At 42.6% G+C, this 11,941-nt stretch overlaps 1 protein-coding gene across 10 annotated transcripts in view; it reads left to right on the plus strand.

Annotated features, from left to right (window-relative positions):
• The window catches only part of ZFAND6 (zinc finger AN1-type containing 6), a 141,509-nt gene extending 130,204 nt beyond the window's left edge, over positions 1 to 11,305 (plus strand). For 9 of the 10 annotated variants that reach the window (XM_060260036.1, XM_060260040.1, XM_060260041.1 and 6 more), the window contains 2 exons: positions 7,057 to 7,170; positions 10,209 to 11,305. In XM_060260036.1, the coding sequence (XP_060116019.1) occupies positions 7,057 to 7,170; positions 10,209 to 10,357 (263 nt within the window). In that variant the 3' untranslated portion in view covers positions 10,358 to 11,305. The remainder of the gene's footprint in view (positions 1 to 7,056; positions 7,171 to 10,208) is intronic. The other variant, XM_060260045.1, reaches the window with a different exon arrangement.
• The last annotated feature ends 636 nt before the right edge of the window (positions 11,306 to 11,941 follow it).

Consider the following 11,941-nt stretch of genomic DNA (forward strand, 5'->3'; position numbering starts at 1 on the left):
TAAAACTAAGGGCTGCCGGCTCCTCACAGCCCGCGCCTGCGCGTTTTGACTCTTAACAAAATACGCAGGTGCGGCTACGAGGAGCCAGAAGCCCTTAGTTTTACTCACGGCAAGTGGGGCTGGAGGGGTTGGGAGAGGGCAAGCAGCGTCAGAGGGGAGGGGATGCGTCAGCGGGCAGGAGGGGGCGGGGTGGGCTGGAGGGGGCTAGCAGCAGCCGCAGCGGCGGGGGGGGAGGAGGTAAACTGGTAGGTAGGGGAGGGAGGAGGCAGGAGGCACCGCACCTCGGTGGGGTGGCTGGGGGGGGGGTGCCTGCCTAGGGTGCCAGGCACCCATGGGCTGGCCCTGCTTGTCACTCCTCTGCAAGAGGATGAAGAACTCTTTGGCTGTGAGCTGTCAACCAGTTATTGATCCACCTAGTAGTAATAGGATCCAAAACACATTTACCAACTTGTCAGCAAGAATATTACCTTAATTATTTTGCTGCTTATAAATCATTCTCTAATCTCTTATCTGGTGGGTGATAACACATTCCCAGAGTTAAGGCTCCTTTTGGGCTCACTATTTCTACTCATAGCATTTCTGTAGGTGAATCAGTTTGTCATAGATTCTCAATTTTACTGGACTGTATATTCCCTCTGACATAAAGAGCCACTCTCCTCCCTATCCTTCTGATATAATTTAGATTCAAGAATCACTGCATCCTACTGATTATCCTCATCTCACTTATTTACTGAAATGCCCACAATGTCTATGGGCTCCACTAAGCATTCCAGGTCCCCCATTTTACCTCAAACACTTCTACCATTTCCATATAAACATCTATAATTCCCCAGACACATTAGGCCTACAGCCTTCCTCCTGTGGCTTCTAGACCCTGTCAGGCAGTCAATATTGTTTGTCATTGTCCATTTCCCTCTAGAACAGTAACAGCTATCCCTTCATCACTTAGAGATGAGCCATCCTGAACCAGAGACATTTCATCTCCTGTTGGCTTTCCCCCAGGATTTAATTTAAAAACTGCTCTGCCACCCCTTTGATTTTAAGCTGCAGCAGCCTGGTTCTTTTCCAGGACAATTGGAGGCCATCTCTTTTGTACAGGTCCTGCATGTTCCAAAAAACATCTTTCTACCTTGCTTGTTTTCAGCAAGTGTTTTTCTCTTGAGGAGTGCTCAGTCACAGTGCCAATCAATATTCCCTCTAAGCTGTGGAGTCTTGTGAGCAAGAATTCTACCTCATGAGCTACTGGCATTAAAGTTGTGAGCTCCTGCATAAATTAGTTTGCTCTGGGGCTTTTTTACCTGAGCTAAGACAAAAATGTGTGAGCTGGAGGTTAAAAAACTGTGAGCTAGCTCACACTAATTCAGCTTAGAGGAAATATTGGTACCAACTTACAGTGTGCATTCCAGTGCCCAATAGCCTTAACCCTTTCCTTCCTACACCATCATCTCATCGAGATTACTAACTTGTGTCTGTCTAACTGGCCCTGCATGTGGAAGAGGCAGCACTTCTCTGAAGGCCACCTTCAGGGTCCTGATCTTAAGTCACCTACCTAGCAGGCTAAATTTTTCATCTAGGACCACACAACTACATTTCCTCACATCACTGTTCTATCAAGAGCCCTTCTCAGTCAGATCTCTCCGCTGCACCTTCCTCACAAGATGCCTGTTGTGGGGAGAGGAGGGGAAAGGAGATTGTAAGGGTGAGATATAAGCCCAATCTCCTCCTCCTCCATCTTCTTCCTTTACCTTTGCTGAAACCCTGGATAGCTCCTTTTTCATTTAGGACCACACAACCACATTTCCTCACATCACTGTTCTGTCAAGAGCCCTTCTCAGTCAGATCTCTCAGCTGCACCTTCCTCACAGGATGTCTGTTGTGGGAAGAGGAGGGGAAAGGAGATTGTAAACCACTCTGAATGAACGGTGAGATATAAACCCAATCTCCTCCTCCTCCGTCTTCTTCCTTGTCCTCTGCCTGAGACCCTGGATAGCTCCTGGAGATGCTGCTGAGCAGCCAGAGTAGTATAAGGAGAAGACTTGGATATATACCTGCCCTTCAGTCAGAGTCTCAGAGTCACCCAGCTGGTTGCATGAGGAGAAGTGGGGAATCAAACTCAGTTCTCCCAGATAAGAGTCTGCTGCTCTTAGCCACTACACCAAACTGGGTATAGTGGTCAAAGTGCCATACTAGGATCTGTGTAAACCCAGGTTCAAATCCCCACTCTGCCGTAGAAGCTCACTGAGTGACCTTGGGCCAGTCACAAGGTCTCAGACTAACCTACCTCATAGGGTTGTTGTGAGGAAAAAATGGAGGAAAGAAGAATTACATAAACCACTTTGGGTCACCATTGGGAAGAAAGATGTGGTATAAATAAAGTAAATATAGGTGAAGATAAAGTGAATCACCATTTCAGTCTAATCTCGCACAGCCCAGACGGGGTTCATTGCCCCAGTGAGAACTAGGATATGGGTGTTATTGAAGGGTGTTGCAGTGGTAAAAGAGCAGTTCGCTCATGAGTAAGTGAACAATCAAAATTCAGACACTTATTCAAGGGTATGTTTCAAGAGGTTTCCTCCTCTTCAAAGCTCAGTTATCTGATACTACAATTACAGTCTCTTGAAGGATTGTCTCAGCTCATGGATGAGGAATTGATATGTTGTACATGGAACCAATCCTGCCACTGGATTTAAAGTATTTTATTTGGGCACAGAGGGAGAGCAACCATCACAAGCTCTTGACCTTGCCAGAGGTTATTGATTCTCCAGTGCATTTCAACATCTGGTTCACCTCAAACATGTAAACTGATTAGAGAGTGAACTTAATATAAAGGTTTTATTCTAGTACAACTAAGTATGTAAAGAGGGGATAAGTATGTAAAGAGGCTAATGTTTTCACAGGCAAAAGAATTTATGTTCACAAGACTGATTTTCTACCCTCCCTCTTCCTGCATCAGGAGAAAAATTCCGCTTGAAATCTTATTCCTGTGGTTCCCCCTCTCCTCCAAGAACAGGATTTCAGGAGGCATTTTTGGTTGCCATGGGGGGGGGGGGAGGGGCAGAAAAATCACACTCCATGTGCAGAAATCTTTACCCCTATAGAAATGTCTACTTTGCATCCAAGCCTAGAGTGCAAGGTGCTTTTTTGAAATAGTATAAATGTTTGGAGATGTGTTCCTAATGCATCCATTATTTTATTTTTATTTTTGTTCATTTATACCTAGTCTTTGTCCCCCGTGGGAACTCAAAGCAGCCTGTATAGTTCTTCTGTCCTCCATTTTATCCTCGCAACAAACAACCCTGTGAAATAGGTTAGGCTGAGAGTGTGGGACCAGCTCGTGGTCACCCAGGAAACTTCCATGGCCAGTTGGGAGATTTGAACTTGGGTCTCTCATTTCCTAGACTCTTTGCACACTGACTTTATTAGGAATCATAGTGAAGGTCTGGCAAGAATATGAAGGTTCAATTTATGGGATTTTCAGTTTTGTTTCATTTATTTTTATTTGTTTCATTCATTTAGTTTTGAATTTTATTGTTTCATTCATTTAGTTTTGAATTTGACAAGACACCATGTTTTAATCCCGATGGTTACATGCAATTTTGCTAAGTTTATTTTTTTTTTAATTCAACCATGTTTCGCTCCTGGGACATTTGGGGCATTAGTTGCTTCTCCTCCCCATCCTTCCATTAGAGCTTTATAAATATGGTCGTTTGTGCGCCATCATTTGGTAAGAGGACAAAAAAAAATGCAGAAAGTCACATCTGCTTCCCAAGATGCTTAGCATGTGCAGCCCTAATGACTGCATAGAGATGCTTTGGTGAAATCCCAAACATGATACCTGGGTATGATTTATAGTAATTGAAGTAAGGCTTCATTCTGTGCCTATATCCTTGGCCCTTCCCCATTAATTACAAAGCCAGAGTATATATTTATGCACAAATGGTAGAAGGGTAGAATAAATAACATGCAAAATTTTGCTATTTTCACCCCTGCCTATTTTGTCAAATTATTTTATGTGTATTCAAACCATTGCCTTGCTCTGTTCCTTTGCTCCTTTCCCATTAACTAATGATATCATGAGCTGTTGTAGCCCTCTATGACTACACGTGGTCTTTCCAGCATTACTCAGTTGGAGCTTCTTTCCTGTGTATTTGAAGATATTCATGTAATTGCTGCCCCTTTAAGACCTTCAGGCTCTAAAAAAACCCGCATGTCTCCACTTGGGTAGCCATAGATGTTCTAATTTTTGTTCCTTGACATCTGGGAAATAGAAAGCCCCAACTAATCAATAGGGTGAACTGACCTGACAAATTGAAACAGGTTTGACCTTACTATAGTGATTGTCTTTAGCAAAGAAAGCACTGATGCAAACAGGAAGAGGACAGAGGCTGAGTTGCAGCCAGCAAATCTAGTGTGCTTTTAAAAAAAAAAATCAGTTGGCTTTATATGTTTCTGACTGTGCAAAGTTACCTTAACATATAAATCCTCTGTAATACCATGTTTGAAATGTCAACCATGTCATTAAGTCAGTCCCGTTTACAAAGCCTGTGGAGAAAACTGTGATGGAGCTCAGCAACTGGATCCCAACAGCTATCATTACATAGCATCCAAGGACTTGCACACACCCAGTGGTATGTTTGACCTGTCCCTCTCCCCTCCTGTTTTGAAGATAACCCCTGTGATGTGGTGGAGAGAATGTTGGTTTAGGAATTGGCCCCCAACCTTTCGGAGCTTGCAGGCACCTTTGGAATTCTCCCTTCCTTCCTCACCCACGCGGGAGGCGGTGGCAGCAGGATGCCCTGTCCACCCACCCATTTGCCTGCCTGGAGCCCCCTGTTCCAGTTCTGGCTGGCCTGAGGCAGGATGGCCTCGGCCATGTTTGAGGGCACCTCACTGGTGAACATGTATGTGCAGGCTGCAGGGCTCAAAGGCCTCGTGGGCTTTACAGGCCACTTTAGAGAAACCAGCTGCCTTCTCCATGGTCAAAGCCTGCCCTCCCTTGCTGCTCAGCTCCTTCCCCACTACCACTGCCTGCCCACAGCACTCCTAGCAGGCCGTCAGGCTGTACTTGCAAGTTGGAGGAGAGTTGTGGGTGGCGGCAAGGGCGAGCTCGGCAGTGGGGCGCGCAGGGGGAGGGGGAGTGGCTGCTCACTACCCACCCCCGTGGCCAGGTAGTGCCCTAGATGGCCACCTACCTGGCCTACTGGGTAGCACTGGCCCTGCTTACCACCTCCCCTGTTCCTCATAGCATTTGTTAATGCAGTTTTCATAATCACAGTCATTTTTGATGGCCAAAGGAGATTCCCTCTTCCCTTTTTCATCAGACAAAAAGCCAGTTGGAGCCAACCTTTTATGCACAATCTTTGTTTCAGTCCCTTGTAACTCCAATTAAAGGCTCTTCTTGGGTAGCAGAGGAGGAATTGAAGGGGTTACAGTAGAGATGGCCTTGAGTGAGGTAGTGCAGCTGCTAAAAGAAGAGTCATGTGTTGGTGTATATGTAAAAGCTTTGCCACTTCCTTCTGTTGAGTCACTCTTTTTATATACAGCCTAGGAACTGATTTTTATAGAACAAAGATGGTAGTGCTTGCAGTCTGTGGATCTCCAGTAGATATCCTCTACACTTTTTGGTACTCTCCAAACCACAATTTAAAATAAGGGAATGGATTAAAGAGTCTGAGGTACCTTTTGAAGATTCTATGGCATCCTAAAGATACAGCCTACTTTTTAAAAAAAAGAGAGCAAGAAGTTTGTTCTTCAAATGGAAAAGGATTGACGTCTTCTGGTAGCTGCCTTAAAGTCATTAAAAGAAAGCAGGGATTCTGAGGCATGGTTGTTGTTCTTCCCTCCCCTTTGCTTGTGCATACCCACAACATATTTGGATTGGGACTACAAGGGACAAATGCAATCGTTGCACTATGTACTGGCTGTAAGCAAAATGAGAAGACTCCAGTGGTCCTAGGGACAGACACTAAAGAATAACTGATGAGGTCAGAAACAAGTCTGTTGCAGCTGGACTCAGCTGAGCAAGATTGCTTATGTCTTTCTGAATCATCAAACATATTCCTGTGCCTTATTGAATCTTTGGGGACCAGCACAGAATGGGAAGTTTTATCTGTGTCCTTGCCGAGCTGCTGTAAAGGATTGGGCTGCATTAGGCTTGATGAACCAAAGGGAGGGACAGGGGTGCTGGAAGTCATGCAGGCATTTTGTAGAGTTAACTGTGGTCATTCCAAGAAGATTATTCATATGGGCAATTTTCCCCCACTCTGCATCGTTAGTGGAAGGCCAGGAAGGTGATGGCCTTCCTGATCTCACCAGGCAGGCCATTCTATAAGATGGGATCTATAACAGAGAAAGCCCATTTTTAGGTTGGCACCTGCAGAAAGCCTGCTCAGATGAGCGAAACTGTTGTGGTGTAGCATAGGGGGGAGAGGTGGCCCTGCAGATTTGAGGGTCCTAGGCCATAAAGGGTTTTGTATGAGATAACCAGTACCTTGGATTGAACCCAATAACTGAAGGGCAGGTGGTATAGAATTGAACTAATGCATGTTCCACCTAGCTCCTGGTTAGTAACCAAGCTGCAACATTCTGTACTAACTGGATTCTCTGAGTTTACTTTGAGGGGGAAACGTATGTAGAGTGCATTACAGTAGTCTAGTCTTTATGTTACTATGGGCATGGATCCAGGTAGCTGGATCAGCAGTCTTCTAAGGTACAGAGAGACAGAAGAAAGTATTTTTGCATCTGCATTAATTTGCTTCTCTAGCAGTAATGCTGGATCCAGTATGGATCCTAAGTACTTAACTGAAAAATAGACCTCAATTCAGCAACTTTAAAAAATATATATATCATGGTTGTAAGCGAGGCATGAAAAGAATAAAAGCATGAAAAGAATAAACACTTGTCTTTCCTAGAAAAAAATGCAGCTATGTGATAAAGAAAAATCTTATGTAAGTTCCTGGCAGGAGAATCTGGCTGCAGCTTTGTCTTGGCTTGTATTTATTTCTGCCTGGGTTTTTAAAAAAATTGCTTGGATTTCCTCTCCCCCTACCCCGTCAGCTTCAGCATCAGATAGTGCAGAGCCTTCCTCTGAAGAACAAGACAAATCGCTTGATAAACCAAAACAGAAAAAATCTCGCTGCTTCATGTGCCGGAAGAAGGTTGGTCTTACCGGTAAGTTAATGATAGCTTAAGTTATGGAATGAAGAAAAGTGAGGCCAGTTCTAACAGGAAGTGTTAATGGGTGCTAATTCAAAGCAAGGTTTCGTGCATACCAATCTCTTTCAACCTGAAGATTATATTTTCTTTTTTAAAATGTTCCTGTGTGTATTTGTTAATGGACGGCCAACCAAACTTAGCCCCAGATATTTTGGACTATGCATTAGGGGCCATGGCTAATTGGTTGAGGTGGGACCAGCTGCTATTAAATCCATCAAAGACAGAGGGTCCTGTACCTGAGTTGTGGGGACTTGGGCAGGGAAATCTGGCTCCTGACCTTGGATGGGGCATCTTTGATGCCTGTGTCCACACTCCGGAGCCTAGGTGTGACACGGGATGCCACCTTATCTATGGAGGCCCAGGTCACAACAGCAGCAAAGTTTGGATCTTCAGCAGATCTGGCAGCTGGTTCCCTACCTTTTTTCTCATGACTTCGCTACAGTGATCCATGCAGTGGTCACTTCCAGATTAGACTATTGTAATTCACTCTGTGCGGGCCTACCCTTGCATCTGATCTGGAAGTTAAAGCTGGTGAAGAACACAGCAGCATGCCTGCTGTCAATGACGCCTGTACAGGCTGGTCTTCTGCGGACTGCACTGATTGCCAGCGCAAGAATTTTGAATCAGGTTCAAGGTTTTGGTTTTAAAGGTTAAGACCTGAATGGCTGGGGACAAACATACCTGTGGGACCACCTCTCCCCAAATGTCCCCCGAAGGACCTTCCGGTCAGCCAATCAATGTCATCTGGTAGTCCCTGGTTCCAAAGGTATATGGTTAGCTGCCACTAGGATCAGGGCCTTTTCGTCTACCTGGTGGAATGAACTCCCTGTGGAAATCAGGTCCCTGCGGGATTTCTTGCAGTTCCACAGGGCCTGCAAGACAGAGCTCTTCTGCCAGGTGAAGCCCGTTTTGGTGAAGCCCGTTGCTGGGGAGGCCAGACGTCTGCCTGATTGATTTGCCCCTTCTGCTGTACACTGTATGCTCTATGTTGGCTCAGACTGCTCTTACATTGTTTATCACGTTAAGTGCTTGAAATTTAATTATTATTAGTTGGCCTGAGCAAACCTAAGGAACCTAGCCATCTTGTTTTATTGCTGTTATATTGTAAGTTGTAAATTGTCTTACTGATGACTTTTTAATGGTTTTAATGAAATCGATGTATATGTTCTTATGCTGTTATGCGCCCTGAGCCTGACTTGGCAGGATATAAATCCCAAAATTAAATGAAATTAAAAATTACATTTTACTGACCTCCTCCCTCAGAGGGGAAAGAGCCTCGAGCTGGATTATGTTTTCTCAGTGACTGCAATTCAGTGAAAGAGCTGCATTTGGGGGTTGGCACCAGCCAGCCCCTGTCTACCTGCAGCTTCTTCACACACACACACCTCAGGTCTACCAAGAAGAATCTGGACTGTGATATCAGCAGCTAGGGGACATGTTTTCATAAAGAAGAATATAGTCCTAAAGTACATTTTATGTACTTATTTATTTCACATCATGTATAGCAGGGGTGGCCAACGGTAGCTCTCCAGACGTTTTTTGCCTACAGCTACCATCAGCCCCAGCCAGCATGGTCATGCTGGCTGGGGCTGATGGGAGTTGTAGACAAAAAACATCTGGAAAGCTACCATTGGCCACCCCTGATGTATAGTTATCTTTCTCATTGAGACTGAAAGTGGAATACACACATTTAAACAATACAATAAGAAGAATAGAATAAAACTGCATTACAAAATAAGAGAACACCATCATAAAAACTATTCAATACATACTATACACAGTAAGGATTATATAAAAATGCTAGAGAACTGAAAACCAGTGACCTAAAATTTCACAAAAGTTAATTATGATCCTAATTCCCCTTTACAAAAAGGTTTTCTTGAACTGTTCCATTTACATGTTCTGCAGATTGATTTCTCTGCAAGCTTGTATTGCTTCCTTTTGTAATGTGCCCATTCTTATAGCACCTAAAATTCTAGTACTGTGACAAATAGCTAAATTTGTTTGGAACAAGAAACCCTTGCAGTATCTATAAAGACTTTACAAAAATGTTGAGCAACTGGATGATGGATTGTTTCTCTCCAGTACTACTGTATATTATGCTTTTCTATCATGTTCCATTGTATTGTGGTCATCTGATATGCATAAAAGCCCATGACTGAGACAGGAACAATATGAATTTGAGATTCCTCTTAAATATACTTATTTTGGTACTATGGAAATAAGATTTGAATGGACTGTAAGTACTAACAAAGCATCCCACTGTAAACTCTCGTTATCTTCATACACACATAGATAACAGAGTGGGATTAAACTTGGGATAGTTAGTATACATCAAGTAGTAGCCTCTCCTAGACTGGAAAATGGTTAAAATGTCAGGATTAAATCATTCTTCAGTCCAGGAAAAATAATTACATCAGAAGATCTGAACAACTCAAAGCATAGAGATTCAGAACAGAGTTGAATCAATTTTAGTCAGATATAAAAAGTACACTTTCAGTTGTGGAAAAGCTCTGAATGCAAAAATTATGTTTGTAGTATATTTCAAAATAAATAAAGATCATACAAATTCAAAAGTAAGTAGAGATATATACAAATACTGCAAATAAGCAGGGCCATCTTAGAAGATAAATTCCCCCTGGTGTTGAAGAGGAGGAATGGTTCTTCTAGGAGAACTGCTTCAACACATTTAAACTGTTAGCAAAAATCATGATGAGAGTACAGCCAATCCAACTAAAACCCCTAGAATTACCTTGTTAAAATGTCTTTAACAGGGTGACAACCCTTGCATGATTTTTTTTCTTTGATTGATCTTGCAACAAAGTAGTTGAGGTGGTGCCCACCTATCAGGCCAACTGATGTATTGTTAGGATGATTCCAGTGTGGGTTTGTGTTCATCAAGAGGGTGTGGATGGAAATACACAAGAACTTGTTTTAAACTATCTTTTACTGCTTAATACTACATATCCTTAATACCTGCAATGTCTTCACAGGGTTTGAATGCAGGTGTGGAAACATATTCTGCGGTGTACACCGTTACTCAGACGTCCACAGTTGCTCTTACAATTACAAAGCTGATGCAGCTGAGAAAATCAGAAAAGAGAATCCTGTAGTTGTTGGTGAAAAGATTCAGAAGATTTGAACTGCTACCTTGGCTAGAATATTAAAATTTCTGACCATCTGCAGATGAAATTTACTTGATCTTCTTTCCCTGCTCTCATCCCCTTAGTTATCAGGAACTTAGGGATGTGTATCTTGAATCATGCATGTCATTAAAATACATAGATTTTTTTTTCCTTTTTTAGAACATGAACCAAACACTTATTTTATTGCAGTTTTCTTTTCCTACAGCTAAAGATTTAAGCAGACGTTACATCTCTCCTGTTCACTGCGTGTGTCTGTTATGGGCTATTGAGCAAACACCACTGCTATACAAGTATTATCATTTTAAAGACCATTTTTTGTTTAGTTGAGTGCACAGGGCTTTTACAATGCAGACACAGAGCTATACTGGCAAGTGGCAGTGTTTTCCCTCACCCCCACTACAGGGCATGCATGCATTTACCTGGCCATTAACTTCCTTTGTATATAGCTTTTTTTCTTCTCTGCAGCACGATTTCCATTTTTTTTTAAACCCCTCATACGGCACAACTAGCGATCAATAACTGAATGTATTTTAATCATTATGGCTGCTTTTTTTTTTTGGTTTTCTCCTATTAACAAAGGTTTATACATATGTTAGCATAGTAGCTTGTTTGCACCCACTACCTATTTATGTATGAATCTTTTGTAATGAGTGTGTGTGCATGTGCGTGTTCTGAGATTCTAAAGTTTGTATGGTCCCCCCCCCCTTTTTCAGAGATAACTTCTAAAGGGGGGGTCTTTCCCTCCTCTGTGTGTGTGTGTGTGTGTGTGTTTGGGAGATTGTCTGCACTTCATTGCTGACTGCAGGTTTCCTTGGGATTTATGTTACTGGGTCTTTATGTACACCAATATGAAGAATGATCTGAAGTTTTAACTATATTGTATTTATGTTCATTCACATCTTTAACTTTGATTAAATAAAATTTTTAAAAATTTGGGACTTGGAGGATGACATGTGCCTTGCCTGTTTGTTTGGTTTCGGGATGTAGTTTGTTCCATCTTTTCTGACCACAGAAGAGTCTTGCAGCCTTGAAAACTTCAAAGGCACATTTGCTGGAGATTGAATTTGAGACCTTATTCATGCAAACTTACTCCCTACTACTGAGCTGCGGGATGGGGGAGGCTGTCAGAATTTCATGATAGTTCGAGAGGGGTCATCATGTTAGTCCATTGTAACAAAAGAACACAGAAATTCAGTAGCTCTTCAAAGACTGACAGCATTTATTCCAGCAAGAACATAAGAGAAGCCATGTTGGATCAGACCAATGGCCCATCCAGTCCAACACTCTGTGTCACACAGTGGCCAAAATACACACACATACATATATATATATATATATATATATATATATATATATATATATATATATATATATACACACACACACACACACACACACTGTGGCTAATAGCCACTGATGGACCTCTGCTCCATATTTTTATCCAGTCCCTTTGGGTGAAGAAGTACTTCCTTCTATCCGTTTTAACCTTATTGCTCAGCAATTTCATTGAATGCCCACGAGTTCTTGTATTGTGAGAAAGGCAGAAAAGGACTTCTTTCTCTACTTTCTCCATCCCATGC

The sequence above is a fragment of the Heteronotia binoei genome, chromosome 19 (genome assembly GCF_032191835.1).
Source record: "Heteronotia binoei isolate CCM8104 ecotype False Entrance Well chromosome 19, APGP_CSIRO_Hbin_v1, whole genome shotgun sequence".
NCBI classification, from domain to species: domain Eukaryota; kingdom Metazoa; phylum Chordata; class Lepidosauria; order Squamata; family Gekkonidae; genus Heteronotia; species Heteronotia binoei.